The sequence below is a fragment of the Natator depressus genome, chromosome 16, assembly GCF_965152275.1.
Source record: "Natator depressus isolate rNatDep1 chromosome 16, rNatDep2.hap1, whole genome shotgun sequence".
NCBI lineage: Eukaryota > Metazoa > Chordata > Testudines > Cheloniidae > Natator > Natator depressus.
Window position 1 is genome coordinate 23,587,311 of NC_134249.1, and position 26,986 is coordinate 23,614,296.

Sequence of the window (26,986 nt, forward strand, 5' to 3'; positions counted from 1 at the left end):
TTTAAAAGCTATCTGGTAGCAGATTAGTGTCACATAATCCCCTCCCCAATTTTCTTTTTTTTTTATACCATCACTTAAAAAAGAACAATTTCTGAAGATTTGGCTGGTGCCAACATATCACTATACAAAACAAAAACAAAAACCAAAATTCAGCTCCCACAGAATCACTTTGTTTATAGAACAAAGTGCATACTAAATCCTCCAATTAAAAACCAGAAAAGTACTTGCAGCACTTTTTAACCCCCTTCCCACAGCAGGAAATTAATCCCTCCAGGGGGATGCAAACAAACTTCAAAAAGAAGATTATACCCAGACACTAGAACTGTACAATATAACGTTTATGGTTAAATTTGTTCATATTTTCTGACACTGGAAAAACAGATCAGATGTGCAGGAACAAGGACCAGTTATAAAATGAAACCCTTGCATTTATGTCAAATGGCAGAGATAGTGGATTATACAACAGTAGGACACACCAACACTGTACTCTACTTATAATTCTTTTGGACAGGACAAATAAATGGCAGAAAAAAGAAAGTTATTTACTCTTCATTTATTATAATTCATAATTTGGTATTTGTTGATTGGTGGTAACTGGAGATGAGTGGCTTCCTATTGGTACACTCCTAAAAATCCCAGCCACCTTCAGCCTCATTATAATCCACCAGCCTACATGTTTGCTCATGTCTGCTCACTCCAGGAATGACCTCAAGGAGATATTACTCCAGGAAGTGTTGACCAATCAGAGTAGCCTGATTTTGTCATCTCTCCTTTTCATATCACTTATCAGATGGCCCACCAGAGAATGACTTCATAACCAGAGTGCTATGAACTAGTTCCAAGATTAAGAATTTCAACTTGGCTTTCCCTGCCTGCTGTCAATCTTTCTTAAGTTTAAGAAAAAATAGTTAAATCATCTAAGTATATCTACGTCTGTGTTTTGATGATTATGGAATTTTTCTGAAATACTCATCTGAACCATTTTTGCCTGAAGAATACTGCGTGAAAAAAATTGCCTGGACAATTTGGACATGAAGTAATTTTTGATAATGAAAAGTCGCAATCAAACCGTTTTACAACTATTTTCTAGGTCTTATTACTTCTTTGAAAGGAAAATGTTGGAGGAAGGAGGAGAGTAGACTTGGCCAGTATATTAACAAGAGGAAGGAGAAAGCTGCCTTGTAGGAAATGCTATCCAGAAGGTCTGTAAAACCTTCAGTTTCTGCTTAAGTATTACTTGTAACAGCATCAGATAAAAAATGTTCATAGTTTGATGTTTACATTGATGGTGCCATTTTAATCTTCACAACATCCCTGTGAAGTAAACATTATCCCCAGTTTATGAGGCAAATTGAGGCAGAGAAGTTAAATGACTTGCCCAAGACCATGAAGTGAGTAAAAGTCTGAATTAGAACTCAGGATTTCCTAACTCCTAATCCTGTTCTTAAAATTTTAGAGGATTCAATCCGTAAAATCAAAGACTAAAACTGTATACCGTAGTAACGTGTTCCCTTAAGTTTTTAGAAAACATTTTAGTGTTTGCATCACTATTGTAGATTATATTATATGATCTCTGAAAAGTTTGACATAAAAAATAAGTAGAATTCAAATGCAAAATAGTACCTGCTCCAATGCTGCTTGTCCCTGGAGAGGTTACTTCAACATACACTTCAAATGTTGTTTCCGGGTTTTGTCTGAAACAGAATGACACATTACACACATTAACAACACTTTCAGAATATGGAGTTGAACAACAGGCTTGGGAAAAAACGCTTTTCAAGTGCACACAGACATTAACAATGGTGACTTCACAAGTGTAAAATTTGCCATGACAGATCTGATCAATGGTCCATCTCCCAGTACCCAGGTTCCCACAGGTACATGTATTTTATTGTTTCACAAAGCAAAGCAAAAAACAGATCATATTGTGCTTGATTTACTCTGCTGTTTTATATAATCAAATGAGTAATGTATCTTAAGTCGTCAATAATATCACATCTTTCCGCCTTACACACAAAGGTGGTATTGATTTCAACCATTATTTTAAAGTGGTGTTTTCAAAAGGTGCCTAAGGAAGCTAAGCAACTAACTCCCATTGAAAATCAATAGGAATAAGCCTGCTGGAATTACGTACCTATCTAAACCCCAGTCTTAATACATAACTAGTCCACAACTCTAGCTATTAAAGAGATCCCATGTCTGCCAATCTGAAGGGATTATACTTTAGTAGAAAAGGAGAAAAAGATAAAACTGTATGCATTTTAAGAAAGCATTGCAGAGAACTCTGCTTATTTACTTGGATTGTAGCACTCCAGTTCTGGATCATAAGTAGTCAACGTGATTATCAACGAGAGATGTACAAAAGCAATTAACTGCAAATTCTGCTTATTCATCCCTTTTCCAGGACAAAACAAAAAGTCACCTGCTTCCACCATTTTCATTTCCAGAAAAGAAAACCAAACACCTTTTTCACGTAACTAAATTAAAAGCAGAGCGTTACACTAAGGGAATGGGGAGAAGTTACCTAAATTCACATTCTGACACTATGGCCTTTGGTTTCAACCTCATGGTACCTATTCAGTCAGCAGAAAAAGCAGAATTCGAGGTGGGGGAACTAAGGTCATTTTGTGCAGACATCTCTGAAAACATCTAAAGGAAAGAGTCACATTCAGTACAGAAAGTTAATTACAAAAGTTTTTAAAGAGATAACAGGAACAGTAATGCAAATTCCTGTTTAATGACCTCTGTTGCCAATGGACTTGCCTTGCCTTCCTGCACCTATCAATGGAGTTACTGTTTAATTATCATAACTATTTTCTAATTTGCTAATTCTATTTTCAATTTAGCTAAGTGTATCTTTTAATATTTCAAAAAGAGTTATAAGTAGCACATAACTGGAGAGAACAATTATGCTTTTTTTAAATTGAAAAAGCAAATCAGAACAAGGGGAAAATGAGGGGAAAAGAGAGAAGAAAATATGTATAAAAAACCCACCCAAAGCTCTTTCTCCAACTGGAAAAAACAGTGAAGGGTGGACATAACAGTCTCTCTGTCCAATTAGCAACTATAGCTGCAGTCTGACTAGTAAACAGTGAATTGGTAATCTCAAATTAGAACCTTGGCATATAGTCGGAGAGGGTCTTCATTTAATAATAGTATTTAAAATAGTCTACATAACCCACCACCTCTATTACATTGGTTCCAACTTGCACTAGGTCCAGAGGAGTAGGGAGGAACTCCATCATCTGAAGACTGGTTTGTTCTCCATTTCAATTCCATAGATTTAATTGGAGTTTAAATGCTGATGTGCTACAGACTGGGCAGAGAATCTTCCCATTTTGTTTGCTGTCTTAATACATTGCTAAGAAAATTTACTAACAGGCAAGGTTTTAACCCTAAAGGACTGAAAAGTGTGAAAAATTGAGAGAGCTGCCAAAAACATGTGAAGTAAAGGCCTGGGGTTAATGGTGCGGCTATCGAATGACAGCCAAATCCCATTATGCATCTAAACATTAGTTCTAGGAAATAGACACCTGCAATTTCCCAGAGTCTTAACTTCTCATTGATAACAATAAAAAACTAACCAGCTATGACATGAAACTTACCTGGCATACATCTTCTATAAAAATTAATGCAAGTGAAATGACCAACTCCCTGGTCACAGCGCTGAAAACAGATCTCACAAGGAGCAGGCAAATACAGTAACAAGTACTGTAAATGCAATTAAAAGGTACAATTTTTAAAATTACTTTCCCAAACTTAACTTCCTTTAGCAACTCCAGTGATTGTTTTGACCCAATTAAGGTGGCAGCATCATGGTCTGTACTCCATATCTATTCAATTACCAAAGTAAATACTATCCCATAGAACTTGCGTGCACGACAACTTTTCTTGTGAACTTTCTGGCAAAAAAAAAAAAGCTGTATTGGGTAAGGACTACTTTTCTCTGCTACATGGGTCCTATTCTCATAGATTTCATACATCTCATACATTTCTTTTTGATCTCCAGAGACTTGGTTAATTCTGTAATTGACTCTTCCATTAATACAACTGCTGTCTCAGATCATGTCCCTATAAAATAGCAATAGACCCAGGTGATGAACAGCCATGTAGATGGAGATTTCATTTTTCATTTCTATTACATTCCGTTTCAGAATTATCATGGAGAAAGAAATTGGCCTGCTCCTGGAGGCAAAACGAACCCTCACCATCTTCTAGCAGCTATTGTGGGAGACACTCAAGGACTATTTGAGGAGTAGATTTATAAGTTTTGCATCTGCCAAGAAGAGAGATCATGGAGAAAATACGATAGCCATTTAGAAAAAAATTAAAAGAGCTTGATTTGTCTTATGCCACAGACCCATCTCCAGATCTGCTGTGATCTGAAGAACTGTAGATATTCATTTAACAAGCTGCACTCGGCGCAGTTTGAATTCATCCTATTTTGACTCAGGCAGAACTTCTGGGAATTGGGTGAAAGAGCTGGAAAGTTGCTGGCATACCACCTAAGACAAAAGACATGGCCATCCATGATAAGAGCAACAAAAATGATTAAAGATCTAGAAAACATGGCCTATGAGGGAAGATTGAAAAAATTGGGTTTGTTTAGTCTGAAAAAGAGAAGACGGAGAGGGGACATGATAACAGTTTGAGTACATAAAAGGTTGTTACAAGGAGGGAGAAAAATTGTTCTTCTTAACTTCTGAGGATAGGACAAGAAGCAATAGGCTTAAATTGCAGCAAGGGAGGTTTCTGTTGGACATTAGGAAAAACTTCCTGTCAGGGTAGTTAAGAACTGGAATAAATTGCCTAGGGAGGCTGTGGAATCTCCATCACTGGAGATTTTTAAGAGCAGGTTAGACAAACACCTGTCTGGAATGGTCCTGCCATGAGTGTAGGGGACTGGACTAGATGACCTCTCGAGGTCCCTTCCAGTCCTATGATTCTATAAACATAGTAAATTATGGACATCAACTAAACATAATAATAAAGTGTTCTTTAATTTCTATAAACATATGTACAACAGCCCTCCACAGATGCTTTGAATCAATTTTTCAAAAATGTTACATTCTGCAAATTACTGCGGCCTAACACAGAAACCTTGACACACCCCTAATGGAGGATGAGTTGAGGTGATTAAGAACATGCAAGTGCGGAAAGTCCCCAGGCCAGATGGCTTAGCTACTTCCCTGATCTTCTATCTGACAAGATGCTTAAAAGTGTAATAAGTCACTCCCAGAGGACAACCTTCCCTCTACACTCAGGGAAGCCCTAATATCAGTTATTCCTAAACCAGGAAGAGATGCCACATAAATCAGTGTTCCCTCTAATTTTTCCCCACACATGTGCGAACTGAATTTTCTTATGTGCACCAATATGGAGGTGATGCGTGACATCACCTCCATATTGATGCTCATAACAAAATTCATGTGGTGGGGATATGGCCAAGGGGTTCCGAGTTTGGGAGGGGGCTCAAGGCTGGGGCAGAGGGTTGTGGGGGTGAGGGCTCTGGGGTGTGGCCGGGGATGAGGGGTTTGGAGTGTAGGCTACCCCGGGACTATGGCGGGGAGAGAGAACTTCCCCCAGCCCTCTCTCCCAGCAGCAGCACCCAGGCTGGTGCGGGAGAGGTGCCTCTCCCCAACGCGGAAGCTCTGGAGCTGGGGCCGCGGGATCGGCGCCTCTTCCCCAGCCGGTCCAGGCTGGATTGGGGCCGTGGGAGGGCCACCTCTCCCCTGGCCGCGGCAGGTCCTGGGCTGGGGCCGGGGCGCCTCTCCCCTGGCCGTGGCAGGTCCGGGCTGGGGCCGGGGCGCCTCTCCCCACCACAGCCCTGAGCATCTGCACTTAATAGGCTGCTGCGCAGCCACGTGGCTTAGAGGGAACTTAGGCCACATTATGTTCCAATTTCACGTATTAATAGTGATGTCAATTTATTGGCAAAAGTTCCAGAGATAAGACTGGAGGTTTTAGGTTCTATCATACAGCCAAATCAAGTTGGGTTTGTCAGAGGCTGTCATGACAACTTACTGGTATTATCGCAGTGAAATAAGATGACCATAAGCCATATTAGCCTTAGATGCAGAAAAGGCTTTTGATAGGGCAGACAGAAGAAATATGTTTTATACCCTATAAAAATTTGGATTTGGACTCATAGTTAGTTCCTGGATACAACCATTATACTCTCACCCAACCTCTCATATCACAACCGACAATGTGACCTTAGATACTTTCAGTCTCTTCTGGGATACCACTCAAGGGTGCCCACTGACTCCACTACTTTTTTATTTGATTCTTGGGCCCTTGACAATAGCTACCTGGGCTCATCCAGATATTTAAGACATACAACTTGGTTCCATGGAGTATAAATTGATGTTATATGCAGATGATGCCCTTCCGTACATATCCAAACCAGAAACCACTATTTCAGGCCTCCTATCACTAATTCAAAAATTCAGAGCAATATTTGGTTACAAAATAAACACGGAAAAATCAGAACTACTCAAAATCTCCCAAATGCCATATAGTGGGGCTTTTTCACAATAGAATTTCCATAGGCAAACTGATGCAATTAAGTACCAAGAAACATTAACAAGCTAGTGAAGATAAATTTAGATCCTGTGCTCTTTCAAATAACTAGTGATACAAATAGGTGGCATCTTCTCTACCTGAGCCTATGGGAAACAATAAAAACGATAAAAAATGAATATTCTGCTTAGGCTCCTCTATATTTAAGCGGCCTATCTGTATATAGCCCTGTCTTATTTTAGAAAATTTAATATTATTATTAGAGACTGGGGGGGATGGGTCAACGCCCAAAACTATTACTTAAAAAACTCCAGCTCCTTATAGGCAAGGTGGGATTTGGGTTCCCAGACCTACAAAATTATTATTATGCTTTTATCATACCACAGATGTCACTGGTTCCAACAAGCTAATACCCTTATACCCACATGGGTGGGAATCAATGCAGATATCAATGCATCCAATTCCCCCTGCAGATGCTCAGTTCCTCTTTTTGTCCTATTGAGAAAAATAAGGTGCCTACAGTGGTGGCTGCACAAAGGGTCTGGGCCATCCTAGCTAAGGCCTACCATTTTCATCCTCGACATCATGCAAAAGCACCTCCCTGGGGTAACCCAGACTTGCAAATTGAAGGGGAAAAAATATAAATTTGGACGAACTAGTTGAAGAAGGGCATAATACGGATTTCCCAATTAGTCAAGAATGAGGGCTCTCTCTTTTCTAACACTAAAGCAATGAGAGTGACATGTCACCCTTATTGGAGTGGCAGCACTTACAACTTAAAGACTAACATATTTATTTGGGCACAAGCTTTCATGGGTAAAAAAAACCCCACTTCTTCAGATATTGTTTTTGTGGATACAGACTAACACGGCTACCCCCTGATACCTGAGTACTTACAACTAAAACACTTACTAATGTATCAGTTTGGACCAGACGCTACATGACTGCCAGAGTCTTCAGAGCTACTGGGAACCTTGGAAATGTTTCATAAACTTCCTAGGCCCATGTCCATTATGTATGCTTTCTTTATTATTCTTTCATATGGCTGGTGTAGAGCAGCAAGTACAATTTCACCTGAAATTGATCGAGCCAAATGGCTACCTCAGGAGTAGCAGAATTTATTGCAGTAATGCCTCCTTCATATTTATAAATTAGGCAGTAGGTAGTGATATGTTCGATGGTCTGTCATAGGAACCCACACTTGCACACCAGGGAGCTAAGTTCTCTCTAAGCTGCGCGGCCGGGAAGCCACTCAGCAGGCTATCAAGTGTCTTGCACTTCAGGTGTCCCCTCCCCAACTGCAGTGCTGCTCCTGCCCTCTGCCTTGGAACCCCTGGCCAGCTGCTTCCAGAAGCCTCCTGCTTGCTGTGCAGAGTGGGGAGAAGGCACTGATGTCAGGGTGTCGCCTTCCCCCAGCTCCTGTAACCATCTCCACAGAGCGGGTGTGGAAGACACTACAGGGCATAGGATGGAGGTAGCTTGCTAGCAGCTGTTGCTGTCTCTGAACAAGCAGGCTTCAGATTGCTGGAGTGCCGATCTACTTTAAAGGGCAGCATACTTAAAGGGGCAGCACTTGTCTGTCTCTGTCTCTCTCTCACACACATACACAGTCTTTCATACTCACCTCCCAACCAGGGTGGATTTGATTTAAATCACTAGTCAGGAAGACTCTATTTACTCATGGATTTCTACATAAAAGTGCATTCTTGCTGGTTGTTATAACCTTAATACATATTCTTCACAACTCAGAGGTAGATGCAGGTTTCATTTTTCAAAGGTACATACTATACATTTTTCAAGTAACTTATTTTGAAAACTTTTCAGATTAATTTTACAGCTATATCAGAAAATGAATGATTGTTTGGTTATTTCATTTACCAAAGGTAATTGAAGCAGATTTTTATGAAGTCATTGGGAGGCGAATGATCTCCAGTTCAACAGGTTAATCATTAATATTTGAAGGATTTTCTTGCCATGCTATATTAGGAGGAGAACATCACCAGACAGACATTTAAATTGTTTTATTTAACTAAAACAACAATGTTATGTATTCTGGATTTTTTTCTTCAACAGCAAACATATAATATTTTAAAAAAACGAGCATATGAATTTTTGAATTTAGTTAAACATTTGAGTTGTTTAAAATCAGGTTTGTTTTTGTTAAAATTGTTTTTAATTAAAATAGTTAAATGAAATATTTAAAAAAAATTAAATCAACTGTCAGCCAGGTCAACATGAGAAACTTAAAATACTGTCTTCTGCAGCTAACTCAGTCGTCTTCACCTTCATTTTCCTGTTTGTTCATAATATGGAAAAGAAAAACAAGCTTTTTCAGGTCCCAAACGATTTCTCAATTTGGAATGAATTAGTCCAAAGGAAGAAAATATTCTACTGCGGTTAAAAGTGAGATTATCACTTCAACAGACTTTGAATCCAAGTGCTTAAGTGACCTCCACCAGTTCACTGGTTTGACTTTCTTTAAAACATCAACATACATATATTTCTTGAATGGTTCTTATTCCCAAACTGGGTCTCTTTTACAGCCTGCTGCCATTATAGGTTTTCCCTTCTAGTGAGAGAATGGTATGGTAGATCTCAAATCAATGAAGGCTACACTCAGAAAGACCTCAAGACTTCTGGAATACGCTGCTCAAACAGTTTCACTTTTGTTTCTACTGCCTGTCCCTCCATTCTCACATTTATCTCCAGACGTCTTCTGCTTGTCAGATCTATTCCACCCCCAACAATCTTCTATTCATTGAACTTTTTGAAACTTTGCACTTTTAGAGAGAGGTGTAAGGGATTGACTCTGTGTACACAAATTTGCAGAGGGACAATAGGGTTGAGGTCTGTTATTTCTCACCACTATATAGTATTTATTTATTTAAAAACATTTTTGCTGTTAACAAGCATGTTATCTCTGGTGACACAAATCCACAGTTTGAGAACTGCAAAACTAAGCATCTCTGATGGTATCTTCTAGACTGAGCACTGAGTCCCATTGGGTAGATAGAACGATTAACCTCAATAATCTATACAGAAGCCCCTGGAACCCCATAATATTGGGTCCCTAATCCATGCACTATTGGAACTCATTTACAAAACTTTTCTTAAACATTACATGAATATATTGTCTCATACTACAGAATTATAATTTATTATCCCTATTCTGTGATGAGATATCTTTGGGCTATAATGTATCTTAATTAAAACTATTTTTAGATAGGTTTTTTCCTCAAAAAGCATTTTATTTAAAAAAATCCAATTTAAATTAAAAAAATCCAATTTAAATAAAGAAATCTGATTTTTATTATTATTTTTTTAAATCATTTATTTTTATCCACCCTGCTCTCAACATATATTTGTATTATTATTGTTGTTACTTGATACTTCTTTCAAAGTGTGTTGTTTTAATTTTTTGACTGGTCTATGCATTTCATAATTTTTATTTCTCTCTTACGCTTAAATTTAATTCTTTGAGTAGTGGGTTCTAAAATGCCTAACCTGTCCTGACTGGAGTAATTATCCCTATGGTAACATTTTAAAAATATATATTATATCCAGGTTTATTGTTCTTACTGGTGGCGCACATCCACACATTACCTCAATATGGTGCACATAACAAAATTCATTCACACATGGATGGAAAAAGTTAGAGGGAACACTGCCGGGGAGTCCTTGATTTTCCATTTGTGCATTAGTTGGGCCCTACCAAATTCATGGTCCATTCTGGTCAATTTCAGGGCCATGACATTTTAAAAATCATAAATTTCATGATTTCAGCTATTTAAATCTGAAATTTCATGGTGGTGTAATTGTGAGGGTTCTGACCCAAAAAGGAGTTGTGAGGGGGTTGCAAGGTTATGGGGGGGGGGGGGGGAGGAGGTTGCAGTACTGCTACACTTACTTCTGCACTCCTGCTGGCGATGGCCCTGCCTTCAGAGCTGGGCAGCTGGAGAGCAGTGACTACTGGCCAGGAGCCCAGCTCTGATGGCAGAACCACTGCCAGCAGCAGTGCAGAAATAAGGATGGCATGGTGTGGTATTGCCATCCTTACTTCTGCACTGCTGACTGCAGAGCTGAGCCCTTAGTCAGCAGCTGACACTCTCTGGCTGCCCAGCTCTGAAAGTAGCAGTGCAGAAGTAAAGGATGGCACGGTACAGTATTGCTACTCTTCTGCGCTGCTGCTGGCGGGGCACTGCCTTCAGAACCGTGCGCCTGGCCAACAGCTGCTGCTCTCCAGCCACCCAGCTCTGAAGACAATGCAGAATTAAGGGTGTCAATACGCAACCCCCCTAGAATAACCCCTCCCCCCGCAACTCCCTTTTGGGGAAGGACCCCCAATTTGAGAAACACTGGTCTCCCCCATGAAATCTGTATAGTTCAGGGTAAAAGCACACAAAAGACCAACTTTCATGGGGGAAACCAGATTTCAGTATCTGTGATGCGTTTTTCATGGCCATGAATTTGGTAGGGCCCTATGCATTAGATATTCGCATCTACCATGGTTGGTTCGAATTCAGTTCAGAGTTGACCAAGCCAAACCTAGGAACGTTCTGTGTGGGATCTGGCACAAGGTGCTTATTTTTTAAGTCTTGTTTAGCCCAATCTGCTTTCCAAGCCTCCTTCTGATCGTAGCCCAATTGCATGAAGCTTAACGAATGTTCCCAGAAAGGCCTGCGGGACTTACGACGTTGCTTGATTTAGTTGGAGGCATGTCACTTATGTAAATATTTTAAAGGGTTGGTGCAAGTACAGAGCCTTGGGGTAGCCCGTTGTTTATGATACGGGGTGAGCTGGTCTTATTATTAGTAGGGGAAGCAAAAGTAGATGGGAACCTAGGAGGCAGTGACCATGAGATGGTCGAGTTCAGGATCCTGACACAGGGAAGAAAGGAAAGCAGCAGAATACGGACCCTGGACTTCAGAAAAGCAGACTTTGACTCCCTCAGGGAACTGATGGGAAGGATCCCCTGGGAGAATAACATGAGGGGGAAAGGAGTCCAGGAGAGCTGGCTGTATTTTAAAGAATCCTTATTGAGGTTACAGGGACAAACCATCCCGATGTATAGAAAGAATAGTAAATATGGCAGACGACCAGCTTGGCTTAACAGTGAAATCCTTGCTGATCTTAAACACAAAAAAGAAGCTTACAAGAAGTGGAAGATTGGACAAATGACCAGGGAAGAGTATAAAAATATTGCTCGGGCATGCAGGAGTGAAATCAGGAAGGCCAAATCACACCTGGAGTTGTAGCTAGCAAGAGATGTTAAGAGTAACAAGAAGGGTTTCTTCAGGTATGTTAGCAACAAGAAGAAAGTCAAGGAAAGTGTGGGCCCTTTACTGAATGAGGGAGGCAACCTCGTGACAGAGGATGTGGAAAAAGCTAATATACTCAATGCTTTTTTTGCCTCTGTCTTCACGAACAAGGTCAACTCCCAGACTACTGCACTGGGCAGCACAGCATGGGGAGGAGGTGACCAGCCCTCTGTGGAGAAAGAAGTGGTTCGGGACTATTTAGAAAAGCTGGACAAACAAAAGTCCATGGGGCCAGATGCGCTGCATCCGAGAGTGCTAAAGGAGTTGGCGGATGTGATTGCAGAGCCATTGGCCATTATCTTTGAAAACTCATGACGATCGGGGGAAGTCCCGGACGACTGGAAAAAGGCTAATGTGGTGCCCATCTTTAAAAAAGGGAAGAAGGAGGATCCTGGGAACTACAGGCCAGTCAGCCTCACCTCAGTCCCTGGAAAAATCATGGAGCAGGTCCTCAAGGAATCAATTCTGAAGCACTTAGAGGAGAGGAAAGTGATCAGGAACAGTGAGCATGGATTCACCAAGGGCAAGTCATGCCTGACGAATCTAATTGCCTTCTGTGACGAGACAACTGGCTCTGTGGATGAGGGGAAAGCAGTGGATGTGTTGCTCCTTGACTTTAGCACAGCTTTTGACACGGTCTCCCACAGTATTCTTGCCAGCAAGTTAAAGAAGTATGGGCTGGATGAATGGACTATAAGGTGGATAGAAAGCTGGCTAGATTGTCGGCTCAACGGGTAGTGATTAATGGCTCTATGTCTAGTTGGCAGCCGATATCAAGTGGAGTGCCCCAAGGGTCGGTCCTGGGGCCAGTTTTGTTCAATATCTTCATAAATGATCTGGAGGATGGTGTGGATTGCACCCTCAGCAAGTTTGCAGATGACACTAAATTGGGAGAGGTAGATACGCTGGAGGGTAGGGATAGGATACAGAGGGACCTAGACAAATTAGAGGACTGGGCCAAAAGAAATCTGATGAGGTTCAACAAGGACAAGTGCAGAGTCCTGCACTTAGGACGGAAGAATCCAATGCACCGCTACAGACTAGGGACCAAATGGCTTGGCAGCAGTTCTACAGAAAGGGACCTAGGGGTTACAGGGGACGAGAAGCTGGATATGAGTCAACAGTATGCCAAGAAGGCCAATGGCATTTTGGGATGTATAAGTAGGGGCATCGGCAGCAGATCAAGGGATGTGATCGTTCCCCTCTATTCGACATTGGTGAGGCCTCATCTGGAGTACTGTGTCCAGTTTTGGGCCCCACACGACAAGAAGGATGTGGAAAAATTGGAAAGAGTCCAGCAGAGGGCAACAAAAATGATTAGGGGACTGGAACACATGACTTACGAGGAGAGGCTGAGGGAACTGGGATTATTTAGTCTGCGGAAGAGAAGAATGAGGGGGGATTTGATAGCTGCTTTCAACTACCTGAAAGGGGGTTCCAAAGAGGATGGATCTAGACTGTTCTCAGCGGTAGCAGATGACAGAACAAGGAGTAATGGTCTTAAGTTGCAGTGGGGAAGGTTTAGGTTGGATATTAGGAAAAACTTTTTCACTAGGAGGGTGGTGAAACACTGGAATGCGTTACCTAGGGAGGTGGTGGAATCTCCTTCCTTAGAAGTTTTTAAGATCAGGCTTGACGAAGCCCTGGCTGGGATGATTTAGTTGGGGACTGGTCCTGCTTTGAGCAGGGGGTTGGACTAGATGACCTCCTGAGGTCCCTTCCAACCCTGATATTCTATGATTCTATTACCAAGGTACACCTGTAGGCGTCTGTTACTCAGCACGGTCCACAGCAGGTGAAGTGTTTGGTAGCAAGGTATAATTTTAGCAAGTTTCAGCATCAGGCCCTTAATCCATACAGTATCATATGCAGGTGACAGGTCAACAAATACTGTGCCAGTCTTTAGGGGTTTTTTTGATAGCCAGCTTCAATGTGAGTTGTAAGTGCCAGAACTTGGTCACAACAACTACGTTTTGGTCGTAAGTCTGCCTGTTCAACAAGGATAATTGGCTCAATAAAAGGGTGTATTCTTTTGAGGATGATACGTTCAAGAAGTTTATAGGTCATACATAGTAGAGAAATTGGCCTATAGCTTCTCGCTTCATCAGGAGGCTTTCCAGGCTTTTGAATGGCAATTACCATTGCCTCATGCCATATTTCTGGGATCCATACTGACCTTAAGGTAGCTCAGTACAATGTTGCTAACCAGTGGAGTCCTTTGAGGCCAAGATGCTTTATTAATGAAGAGGAACTCTACTGGTCTGGAATTCTTTGTGAAAGCGTGGGAAGGGGAGTTATCACAGCCCTTAAAAGAACCCCAATGACAGCACATTATGGAATGTTAAAAATGCTTCTGTGGATCTCAAGCTATGCCTGATATACTGCAAAAGTTTCTATTTTAAATGTACTGGAAGACAGAGAGGTTGTGCAAGATGGGGGCCCTGTCCTCTGATGTTTGTTGGCACTGTAACAAAGAAAGAGGAACTCTGATGCATATGCTATGGGACTGTCCAGCAGCCTAGCAGCTGTGGAGAGAGGTGGACACGAGTGAAAACGGTGCTGAGCTTCAGCAACCAAACGTCAGATGAAAATTACATACTGGGTTATGTACCTACTACGCTGAGTTTAATCCACCACAAAGACTTAAGTTTCTTGAGGGCGACATGATTTTACAAAAATGGAGGAGTAGGGCTTATATCCAGAATAAAACAGTGGTATTCAGACCTGTCTAAGTTACCAGCAAAAGAAAAAAATAGCTTACCAAAAGAGAGAACAATTTTATTAAATCAAAGAAATTGGTCCCCATCTCTTGATACATTTGGATAAAGATTGCTTCACTCAAATACTGCCAGACTTCCATTCCACCTGACTTCTCTTTTTCCCCTCCCTTGTCATGCTCCACAACCCTCTACTATATTTTTGCCTATTTGTATTTGTCTTTTGATTATCATTATTGTTACCTCCACTCTAGCATGTTATATCTGTGTAATATTGTCTGATTTTGTATTGTCTGGTCTTACAGCTTTGACAAGTTATAAAGTTGCATGATTTTATTCAATATCCTGTGAGATGTGCAGTATTCGGTAACATATACAAGCTGTAAAATGTTTACCTTTCTTGTATTTATTTCTTTATGAAAATTAGTTACAAAAAATCACAAAAAAACAAACCAGGATCAAAAATGGACTGCAATTGTGCTATATTTACAGTTCTGTCGGGCACTATATTTACGATCTTATCGTGCCATTTGGCACTGACAGCATTGTTCAGAATTCAGTTTTCTTAAATGCAACATGCCATTAGTCCCAGATTGATTTCCATTTTAGCAGCCACCTTCTGTTTTTAATCTATATTAATAAGTTTATGAGAAATTTAAAGCTGACAAGGGAGTATAAATATTTGCAAAAAAAATTGCATGACTATTGCAACTAGGGGTCTCTGTTAGAGTATGCTCCAAATTAAAAGATTGTTAGCTACAGAATAGGCTGAGGATGTAGGATGAACAACAACATGAGATTCCATTATCCATTTCACATGGTAATATTTCATTCCCCTTTGACATATACTGCTGCGGTATTATCTTACCTTGCTTATTCCTACCTTTATTTTTAGCACGTTTCCTTAATTAAAGTTTATACTGTAACTGTAAAAAATATTTGACATTTTATAATATAATACCAACAGAGTTTTTGCTATTTTAAAGGGCTATGTTTAAGTCTTTTGGTGAAAACATTGCTTTACACAGCTGGCAAATAAGTACTATACATTGATACTTTCAGACAAAGCAGCATTAAATTTTACTTTTTAACATTCCATGACAAGCGTCCATTTATTTCTGTGAACAGTGAAATTAAAGTAGTTTTGCCAAGTCAGAAAGTTAGTATCAAAGAGCACATTCTAACCCTCAACAAGCTAACACCTCAGCAGGAGAATGAAATCATTATTGGGACTTGCTGAACATTTTATAACTTTTTGTGGAGTTAAGGGAACAAGTGCTTCCATGACTTCACATAGTTCACAGAGGAACTTACCAAATATAACGTAAACATGCTATATGCACATTTGGCAGACACTACTGTGCATCGCTTATTGTTTAAAACTACACTCATCTGATGCCAGGTGCTCATTGAGTCCAGACTCTACCCATGCTTTTAGTAAACAGAAAGTTTGCCAGATCAAGAATACAGTAGACCTTCACTAGTTTGTATTAAGTATTGGGAGAACCAAGATTGATTACAAAACTTTATGAATTAGCAAGTAAGAACACAAATATGATTAGAAATATCAAGGACACAGCAACACAAAACTCACTTGGTTCATTGACTTTGACTATTGTTCAGTTTGAAGAAGGAATTGCAGTAAATTTTAGAAAAGTAGAGTCTTGTAATACCCATATTAACATACTCTGATGTTTTCTAAGGATGGGTGTTAAGATTTGCTTAAAACAAATTTCATGCAGGGAAAGAGCTATTCTTGAGACAACTCACTCCAAGAGAAAATTAACTTTATCTTTAAAATAATGTATTTATGCACCTTTTAAAGGCAAAATTCTGAGCTATGCCAATTGCAAATGAAGATTTATGCAAAAAGAAACCAGATGAGATTCTTCCCACTGAAGTTAGAAATTTAGAAAGTATACAAATTCTTCTGGACTCTGGGAGTTATTTAATATCATTATTTGAATTCTATTAGTTTGCTTACTGATATAACATTTTTTCTGCTGATAAAAAAAAAAAAAAAACCATTAGGACAGGTAGCCCAAGAGGACATAGATGCCTTCCCTCCCGCCTGGCCATGTGGCCTTGGGGAAAAACTACAGAGAGGAGCCAGTCAGAGAAACTCCTGTCAGAAAGAGTAGAAGCAGCCAAAGCAGGGACTGCAGCAATGGGGGGAAACGGTACAATGGGGCCCAGCCAGGGCCACCCCTTCCTCTCACAGACCCCTGGACCCACAAATGTGCAGGGAAGAGACCACCTTTACTCTGGGGGCACTAAGACCCAGGTGGTGCCTCACCTCCCCCACCCCCGCAATGAGGCCTTGGGATAAACGTGCAGAAAGAAGTCAAGCAGAGACTCCAACTGGTAGAAGCAGAAGCAAGGACCCTCTGGACATTCAGGATATGTCTACATTGCATAAGGAGACCCACAGCAGCAAGTCTCCAACCCTGCATCAACTGACTCGGGCTCACACTATGGGGCTAAAAATTCCAAATTGGGCTGAAGCCCATACTCAGAGACCCAGGGGTCTCAGAGCCAGGACTCCAGCCAGAGCCAAAATGTCTACACAGCTATTTTTAGCCCTGCAGCACAAGCCCACAAACTCAAGTCAGTTGACCCAGGCTCTGAGATTCACTGCCACTGGTTTTTGGGATTTTTGTTTTTTTGGGTTGGTTGGTTTTTTTCAGTGTAGATGTACCCGTATAGAACTTTCTACAGTGTTTATTGGACTGTCTCTATCCTGTGCTGATTGGTTGTTTGGTCCAATTCTCTCCCTCCCTCTCCTTCAGTCTCTTGAGTCCATCTTTACTCCACACATGCCTCTTATCCCCCTTCTCCTGTGCCCCACCCTTCTTCCCTTTTCTTTCCATTTACCTTATCTCCTCCTTAAGTACAAACACACATAAACAAACCCAAAACAAAAAATGTGGAACTAACATGATGTTTGCTGCCATCACATTGTTCACTCTGTTTGTGTTATACCGCTTCTCCAAACCTGCGGCTGTCTTGTCCATTTAGATAATAAATTCTTCAGGGCAAGGACCATCTGCTACTTTGTGTTTGTACAGTGCCGAGCACAATGGGGGGCCCATTCTGGGTTGGCCTTAGACACTACTGTACATGATAAATAACACTGGGAAATAGTCTATTTAATCTAAAAATAGAATTTTCAAAGAAGCCTAATACAGTTAGGCATCCAACTCCAATTGAAATTCAACAGGATTTGGATGCCTAATTCCCTTAGGCTCATTGGAAAGTTCACCCACAGACTTTAAAGTCAAGTGAAATATAGAAATTTAACTTTTTATCAATATATGCATTTCCTTTATACTGCCTGGTGTTTTCTCTCAAGAACAGTGGTTTTCAACCTTTTTCATTTGCGAATGGAGGTGCGGATCCTTTTGGAAATCTTAGATATATGTAGCCTGTGGACCCCCAGGGATCCGCAGACCACAGGTTGAAAACCACTGGTCTAGAATGATATTAGGCCTCATTTGTATAGTGCTCTTCATGTTAATGGTCTCAGAGCAAATGACATAGATAGGAATCTTTTCACACATCATTGAAATGCAGTCACCTCTGGAATAGAATGCAACATGGATTTTACAGCACAAAGCAATGCTATGCAACAGTTTAGGATGGACATGACAATGAAATGTGGATAACTTTCCTCTTTTCAAAGGAGTAACAACTACAGTAATGAGAGTAAAACATTCCTTATTAGTAAAATCTGCTGAGACTTGGTAGCATTCAGGCTGCTTTACACTAAACCCCTTTCAGAGTAACTACATTCATTCCAGCACACTGTGACCTGCACCACTGTATGAAATGCTCTGCATGAAGCCTAACCAGTATTTTATCAGTACTACCACCTCCTTTTATTTATTTATAGTGTATTTCCAGATCAAGGAAACCAGACATCCAGTGTGCCTTCTTTCCTGCAGCTGCATATGGGCTGAAAGCTTACAGGATTTTTGGCAACTTTCAAATCCCTTTCATGTCAGTTTGCTGCAGCTACTGATCATTTTGCAGATATTTCCTCTTTGTAATTCTTCACTCAATGCCTCATTACTGTATATTTATCTAAAATATAACTGAAGTGCATGCCCAGGTAAAAAGTTATTTTCATGCTGCATAGTCTACCCTATTTACTGGTCTATTAGTTAGAGGAGGGAACTGAGAGGTTAGGACTCCCGGGTTCTGCTCCTGGCCATATCACTTACTGGTGATGACCTTGAACAAATCACCTTGCCTCTAAATGCCTCGCTTTGCCCATGTATGAAATAGGCATAGTATCAGCTTACACTGATTCTTTCTGTAAGGAGATAATTGTAAATATAATTGGAAGGTGCTTTAAAATTCTTGATGAAAGACACTTTAGAAGTAAAAAATATTGATTTGTTTTGTGTTCAGTGGAGTTTGACATTAACTTTTTTTGCTTTGCTGTTGGACACCTGCAGGACTCTAGAATCCGTGTTTGCCAATTACTGCTATCCAGCCAAAAGGGAAAAATTCCAACATTGCTTGCAACCCAGCAAGCAAACTATTTTATTTTTAAATATCTCAACAACAGAATTGTAAATTTAAAAGTAATGTAAAGCATAGAACAGCCCTGAAAAATTGTACTCATCCATTTCCTTGGTGGCATTAAATCCTTCTTGCCTCTGCCAACAGACAAATGATTACAATTTTTTGCATTTTCATTATGATCAGAGCTTGGGAAACCCACATGCCCGTCGCAAGTACGATTCTTTCCCAAAAGCTTCTGCAGAACCTAAGCCTTCAACTTTTTTTAAATTACATATCTAGCCCTTTCAGTTATGAAGGCACTCTTCCAAACATGAGCTGAGTACAAGCTGATATCAAGCTGCCATCCAAAGTCAGCAGATAAGCAAGCCACAACAGAGTGAAAAATGAGCATTTTTCATCATTGTTATTTGGAACCATGAAGGCAAAAGTAATAATGACAAAAAACTGAGCAATTTCTGCTGATGCTAAGGAAAGCTAGGAGTTGTAGGAGAGGCACTGGAGTTACAACTGTCTCAAACAACAGATGCTGGTGGAAGGGTAAGGAAGAATCTTACCCTCATCACAGCAACTTACAGGCAACTAGTTAAGGTTAAAGTAGTAGAGACCCTCCATCCACTCCCACAGAACACAAGAGACTGAGTGGGGGAGAGAGAAGCTCCTTCTTCCTCACAGCAGCAAGAGGAGGGTTGGGGTAGGGATGGGGGCTTCGAATTTATCACACAGCTCCTACTCAAAGGCTGATACAGAAACAAAGTCCAGGGATAAGACCCTCACGGGAATCCTTGTATCCTGAGCATGGTGAGGTTGATTTCTCCCCTGGATATTGCCCCTGGACAGTGGACATCCCCACCATACAGCATGCATATCAAAAGGTTTGGCCAACTGCTTCCTTTATAGGTTTTGCCCCACTTACATCTCTCATCATCTACTCTTCCTTTTGGACCAACCTCTCTTCCCCTCTATATAAATAGGAGTTTGAAAATGACCCAATTTATAAATGTCTTGATTACATCTTCCTCTTTCACACACACATTGTCACCACAACCACTATCAAATTGCAGTGTAATTTCCTGCTAAGTCTCTGGACCTTCATTTGAATTACATTACACTAACCACATTGAGTCCTCAGAAAATTTCTCCTGAACTAAGAAAGATTGATAAGTATTTGTCAATGCTTCAGCAGCTATTATCACTTACTGCAGCACCATCAGATGCATCTCATCTGAGCCATCCTCCCCATTCCCACTTCCATACATCCTTTCAATACAATAGGTTGTTACATCTACACCTACTGCTTCACCTCCCATGACACATTTGGTTTAGGAATTGAATAACTTTCTTATTTTGTAAAAGCAGATACAAAATAACTGAAAGCTCAAGAACTTGTCTCTCTCACCAACAAAAATTGGTCCAATAAAAGATATTACCTCACCCACCTTGACTTTCTGATAAAGCATATGTTCAAATTTAATCTCCTGTCTCTTTGGCCAGATATTAAAGGCCTTGTAACATTCCCTTGGCCTTTATTACCCAGTCTTAACTGCAACAACCAAAACAACTAAGAAAAAATCTTTAGGCTAACACTTATGGATATTAAATCCCTGCTTCTGGAAAATTTAGATCAACTTTAATTCATTTATTTTATCATGCATTACACTGAACAATTGTAATTCAAGGATATGATCAAAATTCTTAGTCCAGAACTCTAACATTCCACAACTATTATAAATTCTTATAGGCAACATGTCCTTATGGCAACTTCAGTGCACCCAAGCTCATACTGGGAAGGAACATTTTAACTTTGAAAAGGAGAGAAGATTATTAGGATCTGATACTGACTCCCTCTGGAGCCTGCCACAAGTCATTTAACATCTACACTTCAGTTGCCCCTTCTGTAAAAAAAGGAATAGTACTTAGCTACCTAAACCAAGGGGTCATGAAAATAAGTTAATACTGATGACAAGAGCTATGTAAGTGCCAAATATTTTAATAATTGGCTTCTTAGCTCCACATGGTCAGAGGTGCCCACACAAATTATTGACTGTTTACTAGTAGTGTACCACTGCATTTTCATTTATTTTTAATTAGCATTCCTATCTATGATACTCACTCAGGTACCAGATTTTGACTCCAGGATCCACTAAAATCCATTATAAGCAATTTCACTAACTTCTAAAATTCTTCATAACCAAAAATAGTTCTAAAGCAAAGCATTAAGAATCTTTGACTGTTAAATGTTCTGAGTTATTTAAGGCCAGTTTTCACAAAAAGTCTAATTCCATTTAATTCCGTTTATCACACCCTCTCCCATGCTTTTACTTCTGAAGGCATTAGTTGTTGACACTTTCATAGATAAGTTTATTTCATTATTGTATCCTGTTGTACATAAGTTACTTTTCTAGAGGACATATTTGGACAATAGTTGATTCCAATTAATTTTCTCCAAATGTTCATTAAGTCACCCTCTTACAGCTCAATCATTTATGCTGAAAAACAACAATTACATCAGGACATCATGTTTCAAATATCATGATACAGTACTGTATTTTATCACAAATTTTTATTTGAATTAACGGATGTAAACCTCCAATTTGTCCATTCATAACAGTCCATGCATTGGTTCCCACCAACATGTAAAAGAAAGCTGCTTACAAAGAAGCAACCTGCCATGGTGATTCTGCAATTTAGGATCAGGGTCAAGGTCAAAGCACTTAAAACCCCTGAACTGATTCTCTTTAAAAAGGTTCTCTTACCTGCATACTTATTTTGAGGGATATCAACAGGATATGCAAAAAGAAAAGGAGTACTTGTGGCACCTTAGAGACTAACCAATTTATTTGAGCATGAGCTTTCGTGAGCTACAGCTCACTTCATCGGATGCATACTGTGGAAACTGCAGAAGACATTATATACACACAGAGACCATGAAACAATACCTCCTCCCACCCCACTCTCCTGCTGGTAATAGCTTATCTAAAGTGATCATCAAGTTGGGCCATTTCCAGCACAAATCCAGGTTTTCTCACCCTCCGCCCCCCCCCCACACAAACTCACTCTCCTGCTGGTAATAGCTTATCCAAAGTGACCACTCTCCCTACAATGTGTATGATAATCAAGGTGGGCCATTTCCTGCACAAATCCAGGTTCTCTCACCCCCTCACCCCCCTCCAAAAACCACACACACAAACTCACTCTCCTGCTGGTAATAGCCTATCCAAAGTGACCACTCTCCTTACAACGTGCATGAAAATCAAGGTGGGCCATTTTCAGTACAAATACAGGTTCTCTCACCCTCCCCCCCCTTTTTTTTCCTCCAAAAAACACACACACACAAACTCACTCTCCTGCTGGTAATAGCTTATCCAAAGTGACCACTCTCCCTACAATGTGCATGATAATCAAGGTGGGCCATTTCCAGCACAAATCCAGGTTTTCTCACCCCCCCCCCCAAAACACACACAAACTCACTCTCCTGCTGGCAATAGTTCATCCAAACTGACCACTCTCCCCACAATGTGCATGACAATCAAGGTGGGCCATTTCCAGCATAAATCCAAGTTTAACCAGAACGTCTGGGGGGGGAGGGGAGAGGGGTAGGAAAAAACAAGGGGAAATAGGCTACCTTGCATAATGACTTAGCCACTCCCAGTCTCTATTTAAGCCTAAATTAATAGTATCCAATTTGCAAATGAATTCCAATTCAGCAGTTTCTCGCTGGAGTCTGGATTTGAAGTTTTTTTTGTTGTAAGATAGCGACCTTCATGTCTGTGATTGCGTGACCAGAGAGATTGAAGTGTTCTCCGACTGGTTTATGAATGTTATAATTCTTGACATCTGATTTGTGTCCATTTATTCTTTTACGTAGAGACTGTCCAGTTTGACCAATGTACATGGCAGAGGGGCATTGCTGGCACATGATGGCATATATCACATTGGTGGATGTGCAGGTGAATGAGCCTCTGATAGTGTGGCTGATGTTATTAGGCCCTGTGATGGTATCCCCTGAAGCAGGAGAGTGGGGTGGGAGGAGGTATTGTTTCATGGTCTCTGTGTGTATATAATGTCTTCTGCAGTTTCCACAGTATGCATCCGATGAAGTGAGCTGTAGCTCACAAAAGCTCATGCTCAAATAAATTGGTTAGTCTCTAAGGTGCCACAAGTACTCCTTTTCTTTTTGCGAATACAGACTAACACGGCTGTTACTCTGCAACAGGATATGGAACTAGTTAGACTTCAGTTTCTCTTTTAGTCTTTCATCTCACTCAGCACTGTCTTTTGCTATTGTAGAACATTTTGCATCTACCCACCTACAGTGTCCCATATTACTTCCTATTGCTTCTAGCCTCTCTACCAACTTTATGCCCTGGAATTTTCAGGTCAGACAAAAAATAACTCTAGTGCAAGTTTATTTCATTTAGTAAAGTAATTGTTTCCTAAATACCTTGTTCCTGCATGGTTTGGGAACCATTTCTGTTTCTTGCTGAATAACATTCCTGCTAGCTTACAGTCCATTGAACATTTATTGGTCTCTGTCACATTCCTCCTTGTTCCATCCACTGGTTACACAAAAATTACACACTATTCCGTGCAAACTGTCTGCTCCTGTGCTATTCAGGTACAACACATCATTACTCCAGCTATATTTAATTTGCTCCTCTTTCACCCAAATCCTACGCTTTCTATTGAACTTTATATAGAAAGCCAATTATTTACCACTATAAGTCTGAACATACAAGTTTTAATGTCTAACTAGTAGTAAACTCAAAAGAACTACTTTACATCCTTTTTCACTTCACAATCAAGAACTATCCAAACCAAAGCCTAAAAATCCTCACCATTTTCCTAAAGCAATACTGCACATGTGGGCAGGAAATCCAAAACTGCCATCTGACACAATCAATTAATTTTCTTTTTTGTTTAGTTAATTTCAGATCCTAGAAAAGAAATGAGTACATCACTGGCTGTTTCCTTGCAGGTAAAGTATCTTCAATTACATCCTCCTGACATAAAATGCTTTCAAAAGAGATGCTCACAACTCAAACCAAACAGAGATCCTGAACAGAGACATGTTTCCATTTCAGAAAATTAAAGACACCCATAGAAAATTGTCTGCAAACATTCCCACTAATTTAATAAACAACTAATCTGTTTTCCTTTGTGAGGAAAGATCTACTGGGAAGAAGATGGGGAATGGGCAGGTAGAGAGAAGAAAAAGAAACTGAGGTAGGAGTTGGAGCTACTTTAGATTTTCAAAAAAAAAAAGAAGCTGAACACTTTTGAAGGATGGTAGCAATTTGTAAGGTACTTCAATTAACTTATTTTTTCTGCAGAGAACTGGTAATAAATCTGTGGAAACGTAAACAGAAAAGAGGACTTGCAAAACTGTGCAGAAACAACAATCCCTGTTGGCTGATTAACAAGGTTAGTTTCTCTAGCAATGCAAAAGGTGAACGCTACTTCAGTGAGTATGTTTAACAAAAAATCTTTGGGTGACTTATACAGCCTGCTGTGTTGCAACCAGACTTACCAAGTCTCCTGCATTTGGATGGAGATTCCTTCATTCTGCATTCATTTTAAGACCATTTTTAAAGTTTCTCTTTATTTTATTTGGGCACCCTTGACAATTTTTGTAAAATACAGTAAAGAGACCTCTCAATTACCCCCATCAAATCAATTCATCCAGCAACAATATTAGCTAAATACAGTATTAACCTCCCCAGAAAATTTCCCCAGAGTACTATACCATCAATACCCAGCCATACCCCTCACCTACATCTCCTTATGGGTGAGGGAGAAGTGGGCCTTGCAGGACACCTTGAATACTGACAAACTTGAGTTGTTGCTTTCCCACTTGGTCTGGGAGTCCCAAAGGCCATAAGGTCATAACAGAATGTGCTGTTATCCACCCTTCTCTCGTATCAGTGGGGTCACAGTTCAGACACCTGTGCTTACTGCAAATCCAACAATATTTCCTTTAGACAAGTAGGTGCTAACCCATTATAAATCAAAAACGAAATCTTAAAATCAACCCAGAAATCAATGTGCAGTCAGAGAGGCTTGTAGAGCACAGGTTCAATATGCATGCAGAAGGAAACCTCACTTAAGCAAGTCACCAAACTCTGTACCAGCTGAAGTTTCTGAATATATTTAACATGCAGTCCTATGTAGAACATATTGCAGTACCTAATCTTGACATAACAGAAACATGGATGAAAATTGCAATATGTATCCACAAGAATGGGTACAACCTCCTAGCTGCCCATAGATCAAAAATAGCTGACCAGTCTGTATCTGCTACCTGATGTTTGCACATGCTAAACAAGAGGAATGGCAAATTAGAACCCTATGCAACTGAACAGGAAAGCGCCCTGAGAGAGGAACAGCAATCGCCCAGAGTGCTCTGCAGAGTAAAAACAGAACCACCTGATCAGCCCCATTCACCAATATTACTGTACACAAATATATCAGCAGCCTCTGGATGAAAACAGGTTTCTCATGCACAGATCTGGTTCTCAGACATTTATGAACTTAACTTTTCTAAAAATCTCAATGCAGTCACATTCTTGGCTGTTTTAATCTGACAACCCTGAATATGAAAGCATGGCTTACCCAGCTAGCACCTCTGGCAGGGCCCCCATCTTAATGGGATCTGCTGTATGCAGAGGAGAGATAGCAGCAGTTTCAACCCATTACTCCCCACAACCTCGATCCCCCCTTCCCTTAAAGTCCCCTCCCCCACTTTATCCATACTCACTCCTCTCATTTTTCTAGGCCTGCTGGCTGAGGGCTCAATCCTTCCCTCAAGCCTTGACTAGAGACACCCACCCTAAGCAAGGAGGATAGAGGCCTCTTGTCACCAGCTACCCCCTTCATCCCAGCACCTGAACAGCGAGGGCTGCCCCCCTGAGGGCATCCCCCACCCAGACAGCCCTGTCCCCCAGGCCTGCAAACGGACAGATTTCTCCCCCCGTCCTCAGTGCCTGGCCCTACACACCCACCATTCTGAGCCCGGCAGGGAAGGGGCCATCCTTCAGGCAGGGCACAAAGGGTATGTGGTGATGGAGGAAGCTCCCCTCCCCTAGGCCCTGCGAGCTGGGCAAGGAGGCTTCCCCCTTTGCCCTCCTCTCCCCTATCCTGGGGCCTGCAGGCTAGGCAGGGGGGCTCCCCCCCGCCCTCTCTTTGGGCCTGCAGGCTGGGCTGAGGGGCTCCCCCATTCTCCCCTGCACTGCCTTGAGAGACCCAGCAGCTGGGCTGAGGGGCTCCCCCGGGCACTCACTTGATCCTGGATCCCATGGTCTCTGGGGGGCCGCATGGGCCCGGGGCGGGGGTGGAGGAGCTCGGTGGGCTGTGCTCTCTCCTCCGCCTGCCCCTCAGACTCACTCCATCCCAGCCAGCGCCAGGGTCGCCCAGGCAGAGTCACAGAGCGGCGCAAAGGCTGCTGGGAGCTGTAGTACGGCCTCAGCCCGGCCCGGAGGGGCAGCGCGCGGACTCGGCGGCCTGGCTCGCCGCCGCGCCCGTGTTGTCATAGCAACGCGGAGCAAGAGCGCGCGCAGCGTTCAACCGCATTCAACGTTTTCTGAGGGGAAACAGGAACCTGCCCCCCCCCAACTTAAACATGGGGCGTCCCCTTCAGAGGGCCCTGCCAGAGACTCATAAAGAGGGACCGGGATACCTCCCCCCAAGACACCACATAACCCGACCTACCTCCCCATACTCCATAGACGGGGCCAGGACCACCACCACCTTTCGGCTCCTGGCAGCGACCCTCCCCTAGACCAGTTTCTCAACCTGATACCAGGGACTGGCTTGCAGCCTTCCTAAACTGTTGCCAGGAAAATCTCAGGGACCAGTGCAGGTTCACAGACTAGTCTTTGAGAAACACTGCCCTAGAGCATCCCA

At 41.3% G+C, this 26,986-nt stretch overlaps 1 protein-coding gene across 2 annotated transcripts in view; it reads right to left on the bottom strand.

Annotated features, from left to right (window-relative positions):
- Positions 1 to 26,517, bottom strand: part of DENND1A (DENN domain containing 1A) — a 373,522-nt gene extending 347,005 nt beyond the window's left edge. The window contains exons 1-2 of one of the 2 annotated variants that reach the window (XM_074973359.1): positions 26,364 to 26,517; positions 1,624 to 1,694 (exon numbers count right to left, since the gene is read on the bottom strand). In XM_074973359.1, coding sequence (XP_074829460.1) covers positions 1,624 to 1,694; positions 26,364 to 26,380 — 88 coding nt within the window. In that variant the 5' untranslated portion in view covers positions 26,381 to 26,517. The remainder of the gene's footprint in view (positions 1 to 1,623; positions 1,695 to 26,363) is intronic. The other variant, XM_074973358.1, reaches the window with a different exon arrangement.
- Between the last annotated feature and the right edge of the window lie 469 nt (positions 26,518 to 26,986).